The sequence below is a fragment of the Mastigoproctus giganteus genome, chromosome 3 (genome assembly GCF_048544385.1).
Source record: "Mastigoproctus giganteus isolate SK-2022 chromosome 3, ASM4854438v1, whole genome shotgun sequence".
Lineage (NCBI taxonomy): Eukaryota > Metazoa > Arthropoda > Arachnida > Uropygi > Thelyphonidae > Mastigoproctus > Mastigoproctus giganteus.
The window spans coordinates 84816916-84833310 of NC_143577.1; the positions used below are offsets into that span (position 1 = coordinate 84816916).

The window sequence follows — 16395 nt, forward strand, 5'->3', positions numbered from 1 at the left end:
CAAACCAGCTAAGTTAGGCACTGATGTTTAATCGCAACGGGATCCAAATAATAGTAATATTATTGTTGATGAGGAGGTGGTGAGTGTGGACACCAATATGAACAACTCCACCCCTCCAGCTGAGCGAAAACGGCTAAAACCCCCAAAAAAGTCAAGAAATCCACTAAAACCTGCTCTCCTTCAGCTGCTCTCTGGGAGAACCTAGAAGAAGAACTGAACTCCATGCAGTCCTCACTAGATAAGGATTGCTCTCACTTGGAGAAAATTATGATCCTCAGGTCCATGATGGAATGCTGCCTTCGCTTTGAAGGAAGCAGAGTAACCAAGCCAGCTGCCCAAAAAGTTACAGGCTGCTGGGGTACCCTCGAGAAAATGTTACATGACTTAATACTACAGAATGAACAATTAAGAGCAATCAATGAACAACTGAGGGAAACAAATTATACTTTGACAAAGGCCCTCAGCAGTCCAGCTCGGACCAGCCAGAGCACTCAGAACTCTTTGCTCCCAGATCTGACAGCACAATCAAACCGCCAGACACGACAAGCACTTCTCCCTACACCTATCTCAGAATCAACCTATGCTGCTATGGTACAGCGGCCAAAAATTAATGCCCATCCTCCCAATCACACTGCCTTACCACCAGCCAGTATTGGCTGCCACCTTATGGACAGTGCACCGAATATCACGGTTAATGATTATCACCAGACCAAGAACCGGGAACCAAGTGAAATGCCACAGCGCCCCCGGTCCTATTCAGATGCGTTGAGGATCCAACCAATGGCAGATAAGCTATTTGCCCCTCCCAATACCAGACAGAATAGAGAACAAAACCTAGTCATCCTTCGTGCAACCCAAGAAGGTTGCTTTACTTCAAGCGAGGCTGTCAAGGAGGTTGTTACTACCAACTTGAAACCTCAAATGAAAACCATAAAAATTAAAAGCCTCAGAAAACTCCGTAATTCTGGGATCATTATTGAGACTGCTTCCAAAAAAGATGCAGAAAACATTATCCAAATCCCACAGATAAATGAACTTGGTCTTAGCGCTGAGATCCCCAAACCAAAAGGCCCATCTCTTGTAATCTTTGATGTCGAAAAAGGAATTTCCAAAGATGACCTCCTTGAGGAAATATATGACAGGAACCTTGCTGATCATATCACTAGACATGAAATTCAAAGTGAACTTAAAAGTCAAGTACTCCACCAAATCCAGATCGGGTACTTGTTGCAACTGGGTAGTCGAATTCTCCCCGAAGATATGGAAAATATTATCCCAACAACAACGAATATTTCTCGGCTGGAGCTCTTGCCGGTTCAAGGAGCACATACCTACCATCAAGTGCTTTAAATGTCTCCGATTTGGACACACATCCCATGTCTGTGCCCGACAAGACTTCACCTGTGGCTACTGTGCTGAACGCGGACACACCTACAGCAATTGTCCAAACAAAAATCGAGCCCCTAACTGCGCCAACTGCAAAGCAGCAAAAATGGATCCCAATCACTCCGTCCGGGATGCCAAATGTCCAATCTATTTAAGGGTATTGAGAACCATCCAGAACAAAACCGACTATGGCTGTACACCATAATCGCCATTCTACCAACGTCCTCAAAATTCTCCAACTGAATGCCCAAAGAGCCAGAAATGTGGTCGAACAAATTAGAATGAAAATGGATGAAGAAGAAATTGATATCCTCTGCGCTCAAGAGCCCTACACCCACAAGGGACGGGTACAGGGCTACCCTCGCGCATATAGGATCATTGAGACAACCACAGATACTCCATGGGCAGCCATCATTATTAGGAATATTACAATTACAGTCACAAAGATCGACTCCTTATGCACCCCCTTTGGTGTTTGTGCACACATTATCTGCCAACAAGGTTCTCTGCACGTAGTCTCGTTGTACTGCCGACCACGAACTGATATCGCACCATATATTGAATATCTCCAGTCAGTCATAACTCTCTTACCTTCCAGCAAAACCCTAGTAACGATGGATGCCAATTGTAGATCTCGCTTGTGGCATAGCCGGGTGGATTGTCACGTAGTTTCCCAGAATGGACAGCGATTAGAAGATTTCCTTTCATCTTCTCCATTTGAGGTCCTTAACAAACCACATCACCTTTCTACCTTCAGCAATATCCTGTGGGAAAGCAACATTGACGTTACCCTCGCCACACGGTCCATAGCACAAAAGTTCTCATCATGGATGGTTCATGAGTCCTGGACCACCTCAGACCACAGGGCCATCTCCTTCCATCTATCGAGACAACTTGATAGTACTCCTCCCATATACCACGATATCATCAGATACTCCACCAAAACAGCTGATTGGAATGCTTTCAAGGACAATATAAAATCAAAGCTACAAATGGATACATCCCAACTAAACCATCTTGATCCACAGGAGAACCTCTCCCTCCTAACAAGCACAATCCAACAAGCATGTGAGAGAACTATGAAAAACGTCAGAAACACCTAAAAGCAGTCCCTTGGTGGTGCAGGCAACTAGAAAACCTAAGGCGCCAAGTCCACATTGCCCGAAAAGCCTTCCAGAGAGCGAGTAACGCAGATCCTTGGGGGATCGTTTATCGCATTGTTATGAATAAGCTGCCCAGGGGAGAGATGTTAAATGCAACCCTGACTCCTGATGGCAATCCAACACACACATGGGCTGAATCCATGAATAATATTCTGAATGCCCTATTTCAGACTGATGAGAGTCCCCTCAATGATGAACAAAAGCAAATTAAACAAGACAACCAGGCCTTCTCCAGCAATAAAGAACCTCCTTTCACCTCTGAGGAAATGAACAAAGCACTTGACAGAACAAAAATAAATAAATGCCCTGGTCATGATAATATTGAGGCTGAGGTCATCAAGAAAGCAGCAACACATCTCCCAAACCACATATTAGCACTGTTCAACAAATGCCTTGCAAAAGGAATTTTCCCTGATTCTTGGAAACAGGCAGTGCTTCGACTCATCCTAAAAGGTCCAGATAAAGATCCTACGCTACCCAAATCTTACCGCCCCATTGCTCTTCTTCCAGTCTTGGGAAAGGTAATGGAGCGGCTGCTTCAATCCAGATTATCCACCTACTACCAGACAGCCAACTTAGACTCTTCAAAGCAGTATGGCTTTAAGCCAGGATGCTCCACTGAAGACGCTATGAACAATCTCCTCAACACAGCAAACTCAACCACAGAAAAATATCTACTGGTTATCTCCATTGACTTTGATGGTGCCTTTGATTCCATCTGGTGGCCCAGCATTGTCAGGAGATTACGTCAACTCAATATTCCACTCAACCTCTACCGCTGTCTCCAGAACTACCTCTTCAACCGCTCAGTAACTGTTCAAACAAATTTTCAGAAAACCTCCCGACCAGTTGTTAGAGGGTGTCCACAGGGCTCATTTCTTGGGCCCTACTTCTGGAACTTGATACTAGATAAATTCCTTCTTATGGATCTAGGTCCTGTGGACTGCATGGCCTATGCAGATGACGTCATCCTCCTTATCAAAGCTGATTCTAGAACTCAGCTTGAGCAAATTGCCTCCCCTGCCTTAACGATCCTCCAAAATTGGGCAAACAACCACAAGTTAGGCATCTCTGGGGAAAAAACGAAGACTATCCTCCTCAAAGGATCCTTGGACATAAGAAGACCGCCCCAAATTAAAATCTCTGGGCAGACATTGCAACTCAAAACAGAACTAAGATATCTAGGAGTAACCTTCGACTCCCGATTAACATTCTTATCTCATCTTAATTACCTCTCCAACAAAATACGTCGTTATACTGCCATGATCGTAAGAATTAGCAGAGCAGACTGGGGTTTGAAGGGGAGGACTCTCATGCTACTTTACAAAACCATCTTCTTACCAGCTGTGTGCTATGGTGCAGCCATATGGTTCCCTCGTGCCATCATTGCCCGTAATAAAGCAAAGCTACATACAATTCAATGCAATATCCTACTCACTGTGACTAGAGCTTGCCGCACAGTCAGTAATCCTGCCCTGCAGGTCTTAGCAGGTTCTCTTCCTCTGGACCTGGAGGTTATTCGTCGCGGCCTTGTATACCGCATAAAGAGAGGAATTCCCACCACCATTCTGGCTATAACACTCGATCTAGCTAATGATCCAAAAAACGAAATGAAACAGATTTACTCTAAGCTCTTCCAGCATTGGCAAAGATCTTGGGAGCAAACAACCAAAGGTGAAACAACTAAAAGGTTTCTTCCACAAGTTATGATAACTGCACCAAAACCTCCTCCACGGTACTCACCAGGCCTTCACGTCTCGTTCTTCCTCACTGGTCATGGATCGTTTCGGGCCAAGCTGCATGCCCTGGGTCTCACCGATTCTCCTCTCTGCACATGCACCCACAATGAAGACTGGATTCACCTCATGTATAATTGCCCTCTTTATGAATTATGCAGAAGTCTCCTAATTACCAGAACTGGAAATATACCCAGTGGGCAGGAACATCTCTACATAATTGACGAAACCAACTACAAAGCCTTCACTACTTTTGCCCAGACTGTATTTGAAATGCGTCAAATTCACCTACAGCAAACTGTTCAACGCACCCCCATCTTATAATGAACCAAAAACTCAATTCACAGAACATATCCTGAATGGAATCAAAGAAAACACAAACAGGATATTGATCTTTATCCTGACCTAACAGGAATCTCTCGACGTTCACAAGGGAAGCTATCTGACAAACCCACGAACCCAAAAAGGACTTTTGTACAATCGACACAAGAACTCCGAGCAATCCTCGAGCTTCATGAATCCATGTGCCTCCTCTCATCCCCTAAGAGAAGGTTATCCAAGTCCTCTACCCAGTGTGGGACACTGCTCGTTGCCCACAAGTCACCCTTGGATGAAGAAGATTAAATTGCTGACACTGTGTCGCAGGGGCCCAGTGTCGCAGGCACCTGTGACACTGGGCCCCTTGCCCAATGTGGCACCCACTCACTTGCCCGCACCTCCTCTCTTCAAGGTGTAGGACAATATCTGATTTTCCTACTTGTGTAGGAACTCATATAAATACTCCTCTGGGAGTGGGACTGGCATTTGACATCAAATGCAGGGTCATGCTTTGTGGGTCACTTGACCTCACAATCTTTTCTCTTCTTCTTCTTGAGGTAGGGTGGGCTTCCCCCTTTGGGGGGGAGCCCACCCTACCTCGCCCTCTTTCTTCTGCTTACCTTCTTTCTTCACCTCAATCTCTCACCCCTTCTCCTATTTCAAAAAGAAAGAGAAGGAGAAAAAAAATATTTTTTTTATTTATTTTTTATTTATTTATTTATTTTTTTATATATTATTTATTATTATTATTATTATTATTTATTTTTATTTTATTATTATTATTATTATTTTTTATTATTATTATTATTTATTATTTTTTTATTATTTTTTTATTTGTTTATTTTTTATCATTATTTTTTTATTTGTTTATTTTTTGTTATTATTATTATTTTTATTTTATTATTATTATTATTATTATTATTATTATTTATTTTTATTATTTTTTATTATTTATTTATTTTTATTTATTTTTATTTTTTTTTTTTTGGCTCTCCCTGGGAAGCTCAGGCTAACCCCAGGGTCGGCCAGCCAGAGTTCTCTTCCCACATACCTGGTCCGGCTCCCAGTGCCAGTGACGGTAACTAGCGGTCTGTGGTGTTCCACGGACCCTAGGCTAAGCGGCCAGATGAACAACATAACCCGCACTAAGCAAACATGAACATACACTAACATATGCTATCTGGCTTTGACAGTACTGTACTGTCTTACTTCACAAGAGATTCAAATGTGGAGTTGTGCGAAAGCACCGGTGCCGCTTGTCAAAAAACACTATGTCACTATGTTGTTATGGCTCTTTGATGTTGGTCTGGTGTGAAACCGGCATGGTCAAATGTCCGGGCAGCCTCAGTCAGCTTCTCTCTGAAAAGGTCCCAGTTGGCTATTTTCACTGAAAATCTGTACAGAGTGAACCTAGGTATAGGTTGATGGGTGAGAGCCCGATGTAACTGGAAGGTGATAACTCTGTGGTCTGAGGTGGTCCAATCTTCTCTGACTACCCAGGAGGATAGGTGGTTGGCGATGGAGGGAGTGGCCAGACTGACATCGATGGTGGCTCCCCAAAAAGAGAGCTTGAGAAGGTGGGTGCATTGTTTGGTTGGTTAAGAACTGTGAGGCTATTGTTGGTAAGGAATTCTTCAAGGCGTTGTCGATTTCTGGATCCACGTCTTTCGGGAGTTGTGCTGTGCCATGCCGGTGACCTACAATTGACATCTGCACATATGATGATTTTAGCATTAGGAATTTCATGTAGGACGTTCTCCACCTAAACAATAGGAGGGTCCTAGTGCAGGCTTCCTACCGCAAGGTTGAGCGCCATGTACACAGGGGCTGCCCTCATGCCTCTGTACTGGGTGGCCGCCTGTGGACCTACGAGCTGGATGAGTTCCTCTCCCTAGAACTGGGGGGCGTGCAAACGCTTGCATGCGCAGATGATCTCTCCCTAATTAATCCTCTCTGCTGATTCAAGAGCACAATTGGCAACCCTTGCCAACTCAGCACTTTCTACACTAAGAAAGTGGACTGAAACTCATCACCTTAATATCTCTGCCACCAAAATCCAATCTATCCTACTGAAGGAATATCTAATCCCCTACCATACCAACCCATGTAAAGATCTACAACAGAACGATCAAGTTAGCCACAGAACTCAAGTACCTGGGAGACATCCTGGACCGAAATTTGTCATTTACACCCCACTTTAAATACATCCAGAAGAAAATGAAAAACTATGCTGCCATGCTTGCCAGGATTACCCGCCGCGACTAGGAGCTGAAAAGACGAACTCTAGCAATTCTTTACAAAGCAGCCATCATCCCTGCGATTGAATACGCTTTTGGTGTCTGGCACCATAAGGCCTCTACTGCGGTAAATCTTTGGAGGCCCATGGCTGATCATCTGTGCAGTGTATAATTTTGTATGAGGTTGGATATCCAGCGACGATGACCTTGCAGAAATAGGGTTCTTGAAGCAAGAATGCATCAATGTGCTGCTCTTCTGCTATGATTTTTAATCGGTCTGCGACCACTCTTGCTCGTTGTGCATTAAGGTGAAATATTTTATTTCGTTGTTGAGTTGGTATAGTGGCTTGTCGTCCATAATTTAACCTGGATTGGTATACACTCTTGCCTTTTTTTATAGACTGTACAGTTGGCATCTCTTATTGAGTAGTCGTGGGGTGCTTTTGCTGCCTTGCAGTTGGCACAGGAGGGCAGCTGCTCCTTGGCAGGGCAGTCCTTAAACACATGCCCTCTTTGGGCACAGTGCCTACAGGTGGACACTTGCTGGTTACATGTATGGGACGTATGTCCAAAACGCAGGCACCTGTAACACTTGGGGACAGAGATGTGCTCCCGATATCTATGACTGCCCGAGACAATGTAGACCCTGTTTTGTGAGCCAATTATCTGCCACGTCCTTGGTGACAACTCAAAGATCCAGTTAACATTTCCTGGTACTTTTGCACTGGTACTATATTTCGGTGCTACATGCTTTTCCTATCCTCCTCTGTTAGGTACATACTGAGATTCCTGCGAAAGATCTCATCCTTTAATTCCTGAGGGCTTAGGTTTTCGTCGATGTCAGACAGGATTATTGATGGGCCTTTCCGCTTCGGAGCCTCCACCGCAGTCCATAGTTGGTTATATTCGTATTCTTCAGGATTTCCAGTGCCTCCCCTTTGGTATCTGTCTCTATTATAATGGCAGGGTTCCTGAATTTTTCGTATACTTTTAATTCTTATGTTCTTCATTTGTTCTTTCTTGTTCTTTGTGAGTGCCTCTTTGACCTCCTCGCTCATTCTCAGTCTTGCGTCTTCGGTAGACTTAACTAATATAACTTGAGTCTCTGTTTGTTTTTTTGGGTTCTTTGTCAGGTTTTGCTCTGGGTGGCTGATTAGTTGTGGCTGTAGTTAAGCTGTTCCTCAATGCCTCAGCAAAGGAATGGGGAGTTGTAGCATTTATTTTTCCTGTTCCAGAGCTAGAATATCAAGCATAGTTTGCATTCTCTCGTTGTCAACGTGGAGGTTGAGGACAACAAACTCCGTTTTGCCGAAAAGCTGGATGATGTCTGTTCTGATGGCTGCAGTAATTCTTGACTGCTTGGCCATATATTTTACGAGTGAATCCCGAATGGCTATAACTTGCTCAACCAAAGTACCAGTCAGGGGGGGGGGCATCCTGACTTTTGGGATACTCATTTTCAGAATCACTGGAGGTACCGTTTTTTCCCTTCCTCAGGTACCTCTTTGAGGGTTGGTGAGTCTGTTCCTGACCTTCCCTTCCTTCGATTTTTTGGTTTTTCCTTGTTCTTGGTGGACTCATTAGGTCATTTTCTGGGTTAGAAGCCTCGCTTCTCGAGTTGGGAGGATGTTCTGATTCTTTTTTTTAATCACTTCCTGTTCAGTATCACTCATTGTGGGTATTTGCAAAAATCCGGAAAATTGGGTGTATTCGGATTAGCAAGTTTCGTACGACAGGTCCGTTGCTGAAGGGAAAATAAGCAGAATGCTGTTTACCACAAATAGGCACAATAGAACAGAGAATCTTATGTTAAATTTAGGGTAAGAAAGAAAAGTTTTTAAGCTTTCTTCTGGACCAAGTTAGTCAATATAGCGATCACCGTGTCTCCCGTGGCTCGAAAATATGACGTCGAGCTAGTGATAGCAGTGAGAAAAGCGCTTAGTGGAAAACAATAGCCCAGGTGGATGAGTAATCTCCTTTAGGCGCTCAACGGTCAGCATTGTTTGTTTGTGTGTTTGTCTGATAGTAGGCGGTGAGAGAAGTGATTTTATGAGTATCGCTGTGCATAAGAAAGTTATACTAAAACTTTAAAATAAAATGTACTTAACTCGGGAGTCTTGATTCCATTATCGTCTCGGTAGCTTCTCCAGACTCAGACTTTGGACAGCTGCTGTGATGTATTAATAGATTGGCAGGTTCCAATAAACCACTATTTTAGACAATAAAACACAGAGAACAAAAATCACACAACTAACTAGACTGGCCCTCCCATGGGTTGCCACTTTACAACCTATAATGATGCACCTAGACTGACTGCTTGCTGGTTGTTATGTTGTTGTTATTGGATTTTAGGAGCACCGGTGGTTAAGGCCATGTTGTACCGTGTATATTGCTTGTAAATTGCATGTATCTGAGGTAGAGTTTCTGTTTGCTGGATGAAAAACCTGAGTTTCCGAGAGAAAAAGCCATGCAACCCTTGCTTGAGACCGACTAACTCAGCCACATTGTGAAAAACACCTAAATAATTCCATCATCAACAGGATTCGAACTCAGTTCCTTTCCACCCGGTGTGGGGAGGGCAGTGATCCTACCAACTTTGCTATCCACGAGAGCCTGCTCACTCGAATGGACTGTTGATCCACTACAATGTCTAACCTGGACTTGTCAACTGCTGATACCTACCTCCAGTGGTGGGAATGCTGCAAGATCTGCTAGCTCATGCTGGGTGGAATCTTTGCTGGCTCTGATGCTTTGCTCAGAGCAGGATGATAAATAAAAATCAAACTAAACTATTTTATTAAGGTCACCTTGAAATTTTATTTCAACTACACGAGTGTATTGCGTCTGTAACTTACGTGTGTTCTCTGGTCTATTTGCCTGCTTTACTGGACAAAAATCCCAGTTTTTTCAGGGGGTGGAACCTTGCTATCTAAGCCCGAGACAAACTAACTCAGCCACGCAGTGAAAAAAGTCCATTAAAGTTCTTTGCGTCATCGATCCATCGATGAATTCGGACTTTTCCAACACTGTGTGGGGAGGACAGTAATGATACCACTGAGCTACTACTCGTGCACACACAGAGTGGGATGATAAAATACTATTTATTAGGGTTACCGGGAAAGTTATTTCATCTACCCATGTGTATTGTGTCAGAAATTTGGTGTGTTTTCTGGTCGATTTGTCTGCTTTGCTGGACAAAAAACCCCAGTTTTTCAGGGACAAAACTTTGCTGTCTAAGGCACAAAATGGTCTTAGCGTAGCTGTCCCTCTGAGTCAGGAAACTGACTCAGAGTGACAGCTACGCCTAAGACCAGCTAATTAATCCATGAAGTGAAAAAAAAAGCCCATAAAAGTTCCTTGTGTCATCGATGGAATTCGAACCCGAGTCTTTTCCACCCAGTGTGGGGAGGACAGTGACGATACCACAGTGCTACTCGCACAGACAGCCGGATGATAGACAACCCTCGGGGATCTGCTGACCTTGGTAGCCTGTGGTGGGACTCTTATGCTGAACCCTTTGGAGGTTGGATTACCGGACATCACCATCCAGACTTTCTTTGCGTTTACTTTTCTTCACCGACCTTGTAACTTCTAATTTTCTTGGGAATGTCTCCTTCTTTTTTTACCCTACATTTCTGTCTAATTTGCTCTCTGCTATCTGACCCCACTCTTCACCAATTATTCCTTCCTCCATTCAATGTTTATTTCGGATTTCCCCAGAAATTTTTCAGAAACTCCAGTGCAAGAACCATCCTGGATGGTTGTTTCTAGCACGCCTCCACGTGACTGATGTTGGGAGGCAGGGGGTCTGCCTCCAGACCAGGTGTCTGCTGTCCCCTGGCTGGAAAATCAGCAGGTGTCGGCACAGAACACTCAACACAACAAACGTAACACTTAGAGAACTACACTATACTTATACAGTTGACTTCGGCATATGCCAAGTATAGATGATACAAAACAAAAGCAAACTAATACGTTAGGGCCACCCGGTAAGTTATTTCATATACCCATGTTTATTGTGTCTGTAAATTGCGTGTGTTCTCTGGTAGAATTGCCTTTTTTTCTGGATAAAAAAACCCCAAACAAAAACACTTTAATTCCAGTACTAAGCACTACGCTGCTAGTGGTGGTATTTGTGCTAAATCACCGATACAAAAGCTCTCTGAATATTATTAAGTTGAAACTTACAAAATCCTCTCATTAAATTTTAAAAATAAGCTAACGAATGTGACTACGGCTATTAAATTATTTATTAAACCTTATTTCTACTTTGTTACCATATTAAATAAAGAAATTATTTATTTAATATGGTAATTAAGTAAAAAAACCGGATAATTTTTTTCAAAAAACTTATCCATTCCCAAAAGTTCAAATTCGCAGTTCTTGATTTGGGTTACTGCGTTAGGTCGATTACTGCAAGCCATTACAGAATGAACTCTGAGAATCCTTTTCAGTATGAAATAATGAACAACTAGATTATAGTAAAAGGTAATATAAAAAGATTTATTTACATAGGTTGTAGCGTTCTACGCACAGGGTGAAATACTAATCAATTCGGGATATGAAACATCGGCTAAACAACCTTCTGTTTGTCAGTACACCGGTATATTACTGTTATGTTCAGCATGAGCAGTGTGTTCAAAATGAGAGTCAGTGTGAATCATTGCCACTAGGTGCCATTTATGTTCCCTGCAACATGCATATAAGCACACACACACAAATTTATAAGTGATGATTTTGAAGTTATTTTTGTCTGAATAAGTTTTTATGTAACCAACCACTTTTTGATTTATTCTTGGCTTTTAGTTCAGGAGATGAAGGACAACTACGAGGGCTCAATCCAGTACTTTCTCCACTCTTATTATCAGTATGATTTTCTTCATTTGGTAAACCTACCAGTAGACTTTGGCGGCAGAGTTCACTAACAGTTGCCATTTCTTTTTTCCTTTTACTTCTCCTAATTCGAAGGTTCAAGAAGTGGGAAGACAATTTGGAAGCACTTCCTACTGAGAGACTCTTGGACAGTGAAGTAACAGAAGAAACTGACTCAGACGGACAGCTAGATCTGCCGCCCATTTCTTTTGGCTTATCTACTGAGACAGATCTTTCAATTTCGGCCTTCCGAGAAAATCTGGATTCTTGACAGGTTTCTCCTGAACGAAATATCACTAAGCTCATAGAGTCCATAGATTTTCCGGAAGTTGTTGAAATATTATCCCCTTCTTGATAAAAGTGTTTCGTTCCGGTCTGTTCCGATGAAATGTTTGATGAATGTTCAGTTTTTTGCTGTGATTTAATTAGATCGGGTAACTGTGAAAGTGAAGAACCACCTTCCTTAGCTGTTTTTTCAGGCGGTTGAAAAGAAATTGTATTCGAGGAAATGAACTGTGCTTTAGCTTGCCTTAGTGCCTCAGACCGAGCTCGGGATACTGGACTCATTGATGGACTATTTATATTTTTAGAGTCCTGAAGCGTAGTTGGTGTGCTGCTCTGAAAACTTGAACATGGACTCTGATATTCAAACAACTGGATTTCCTGGTTGTCCGAAGTAGCACATTTCCTAACTGGTATTGAAGAGGTAGGCGATTTGTTTTCTGACAACCCTTGATGTTCCAAAACTTTCTGGTTGTATTTTTCAATTAAAACTCTCACACTTGGAGCACCGTCGTGTGCTCTTTTTGCATATATTTTTTTCCAGCCTAACTGAGGTGCAGAAGTTGATTTTAAATAACCGCTGCCTTCTTCTGGTCTTTCTTCCTGCTTGTCCCGAGAAAATTCCCTTTTAAATTTACGGGGACTTCTAGACTTTATTACTGGACTTTCTGACTTTAAATTACTTTTATATCCCCCATCTTTAATGTCTGTTTTTGGGACGTTAGATTTAAAGATTGAATCCGTTGTGCTACTTTGCATGGGTGGTTGACAACATTTAGGATTTATTTTATTAGTATGAATGACATGAGTATCAGACACACTAGGTCGAACAGTTCTTGCTACTTGGGAAGTTACACTGGCAGTTAATTTATGTTCATTTGTTAATTTATTTGCAGCTGGCTGCTGAGATGTCCTGCCCCATACGCTAAATATCTCACCATCAGTAGACGATCTCTTTGTAATAACTGGATATAATCCATTACTTTGTTTCCGTGGAGGGACCATAACTGTTTCTTCATTGGCTAATCGATCTTGTATTCCACAATTATTAGAATCACACAGTGCTTTAGCTTCAAGATCAAAATCTTGAGACGCTATTACTCTGGAGTCCTTTTGCCTTGACAGCCTTAAAATGCAATCTGAGGATTCTAAATCACCTGTTTCTTTTATTGATGAGGTTTGTTGAGACTTGGTAAGATGTGGTGTTGAGACTTGGTAAGATTTTGAGACTTGGTAAGATGTGGTTGTATTTTTGGCTTCTAGCTTTGCGATTCGTGATGCAGATTTTTTACTTCCTTGATCCAATACTTGTCCAGCTAGTTTCTCCGCTAAGAGCTTATTATCTTTTGGAGCACAGTCGGTTTCCTCTTTTGATATTGTAATTTTTTTTTCCTCTTCGGAAATTCCTGTTTTCTTTCTTCTCCTCTGTGCAAAGTCACGTCTGTTATTTGCCGCATCCCTTCTGTCTTCTGAATTATCGAAGTGATACCGTTCACTAGCATACAACTTCCTTTTTTCTTTCACTGTATTGCTTTCTTGTGATTCACTTCGAGAAGCTACCCGTTGATTTGATAAGGGAATTTTTGATTCTGAGTTTCGCACATGAACTGTGTGCTTCTGGAAGCGATTGTCATTTTCGTTTTGTTTGCTCCTAGACGAAGGGTATTTCAAAATGAGCTCACGACTTTCGGTTTCTTCTTTAGAAGACTCAAATGGTTTCTCCAGGCTATCCGTGGAACGAACAGTTGGCCGACACCACGTAACACTTTGGAAGCTCTCTTCGTCCTGCGAACCAATTTCTGAAGAAGATGACGTTGATGCGTTGCTCTTTGTTCTCTGAAGAGGACGCTGATGTAATCTAATAGCAAACATAGTCCTGTCTCCTTCATTGAGACTGGAGCTTTCACTGCCTTCAGGTCCAGAAACACTGCTGATATTATCTGCAGAATTTCGCCGAACTTTTATCTGAGAATTTCCAACAAGTCGATGATCTGTTTTTGGCACGAAGGAATATAAATTTCTGTTTTCTGAATCCGTTGGCATTCTGCTATTGTCCCTCACGTTTATATTGTTGCCTTTTACTGTCTGGAAATAGTAAAATACAAGTACTTTAGAACAAAACTCAATATTTTGAAAATATATTAATCTAGATCTCTTGATATACAGTAAAATCTCGTTGCAACTAACTTTACGGGAGTGCCCAGTTCATTTTGTTGTATACCGAAATTTATTTCTAATGAATATCGCTGAAAATTATTTCAAGAAGAACTATTATTTGTTCAAATAAATTCTGTTGCACTTCAAAATTACTACTTCTAATATGTAGAAGTAGTAATTTCTGCTTTATTTTTTCTTAAATATCGACTTTAAAATCAATAATAAATAAATAAATAAATAAATAAATAAATAATGAAAAGATGAAATTCGTGTACTAAAAAGTACAAAAGAAAAAAACTTGTATAGTGAGTATCGTTGAAGGCATATTTTGTTGATAAAGAGATACCACAAATTCAGAAATACAGTACAGTAGATACAACTTATTCTATCTTCATTAGTACTGAAATTCCAGCTATAGTGCAACCGAAAATATGTAGGTTCAACATACACGATGTTTGATACGTTTTCTCTCATTAGAATGAACTCTGATGTAAATTAAATGGAAAAGCTTGAAATCATGAAAACATGAGGCCTGTTTCGTTACCTCCAATTTTGTTTCATATGTATTCTTTGATTTCAACATGTTTTAAAAATATTTGCTCTACAAAATGAAGGAAAAAAAAAAAAAAGAAAAGGAAGAAAGAGTAATCATAAATTCGAAATCAATAAGTTTTTATTTTTTTTATTTTTGAAACGTTTGCCAGAACGCGCTTCATCAGTTGCATGCTGCAGGAGGAAGGACACATATGATTCATTCAAAAAACGTGGAGAACATAGACAACGTAATATTGAGTTCTTTGCGGTATATTTTAAAGTTGCTATATTGTTCTGTGAAGACTGCCATAACCGTATTTACAATTTGGGTAACCCCGTGCTTCTTATGATTTTCCGAAAAAAAAAAAAAATTCTTTATTTCGTTAGGCATACATGGACTGAAAATAATTCCTTTTACTGAATTTTTCGCCAAAAATATTTGGTTCAAATGAGGCTTACAAAAAAATTAGTAATGTGGTAAGTCGATTTAAATATTTTCCTTATAGTGAAAAATTCTTTAAGACGGTATTCGTTGAAACGGGATTTGGCAAAATTTAGAACAGCGTTCCCTTCCAAAATGGCGGCGAGAAGAAGAGAAAGAAGGCAGTGATTGACATGCCTAGTGTTAGTTAGAATGTTTATCTCCTCCTACCGCTGTTCAATCGGGAACTTATTTTCCTATTTTAAAACAGCGGGAATGAGGGGGATAAACACCCTAAGACTGAGCAGTCTGGAGGGGGGACCCTATTCTGAAGGTAAGCCCGAGATTTTACTGTATTTTAATATCAACTATGCATTTGCTATTTAAATATCGTAATCATTTTCATAAATTTTCGTAATTTGTTTATTCTAATAGCTCTCCCACACACACACACACACACTAGTAAGGAATAGTTTATTAAAAACTCCTTGTAATTAACATTAACAACTTACAAACATAAATCGTTAATGCTAATTAACGATTGTTTGATCTTTCGTATTAAAGTGAATCATTCTCACACTAATACTAATGATCAAATCTCGTTTTACTGGAACTATTCATAGTAATTGGTCATATATTTATTTATTTTACAATAAGCATATAAATAGGTTGTAGCCCGATAAAAATGTGCACGTTATTTAATTGGTTAAATATCAAAAAACAACCTCAGTAAAATATATATTTGTACAAAGATAAAATTATGTAATTGTAACATTAAAAAAGGTAATATGAGGTGTGTCACAAAATTAATGAGACTGATTTTATAAAATGCAACGTGGCAGTACTGCGTATGCATACCGCATATCGACGTGTAGGTCAAACACCCTCTACACAACAAGAGCGAAAAGTTTAGTACGCGTTGCAAAAAATAAGAGTGGAAGAATATCGAGCAACGTTATGCTATCAAATTTTGCGTCAAATTTAGTGAAAAGCAACTAAGAAAAGTTAAAAAGAGCTTATGGAGATCAAGTTTTATTCCGAGCCAAAGTTTTACAAGCCTTTTTTGGAAGGACGTTGATCCGTTGAAGATTAACCACGCACAGCGAGACCTGTGTCTAAGCAACAACAGAGGAGAATGTGAAGAGGGTAAGGGTTCTGGTTGTGTGTGTGTGTGACACCGACTGTTGACAGTGAGATTGATGGCAAGTGAGCTAAACACGAGTCACTGAGCCGTCCATGACATTTTAACAGAGCATTTGGGCATGCGCAAAATTTGTGCAAAAACGATG

General features: G+C 41.0%; 1 protein-coding gene across 1 annotated transcript in view; it reads right to left on the minus strand.

Moving 5' to 3' along the window:
• Positions 1-11377: 11377 nt before the first annotated feature.
• LOC150088121 (uncharacterized) overlaps positions 11378-16395 on the minus strand; it is a 138378-nt gene continuing 133360 nt past the window's right edge. Inside the window, exon 16 of the mRNA XM_090370031.1 lies at positions 11378-14079. Coding sequence (XP_090226157.1) covers positions 11584-14079 — 2496 coding nt within the window. The 3' untranslated portion in view covers positions 11378-11583. The remainder of the gene's footprint in view (positions 14080-16395) is intronic.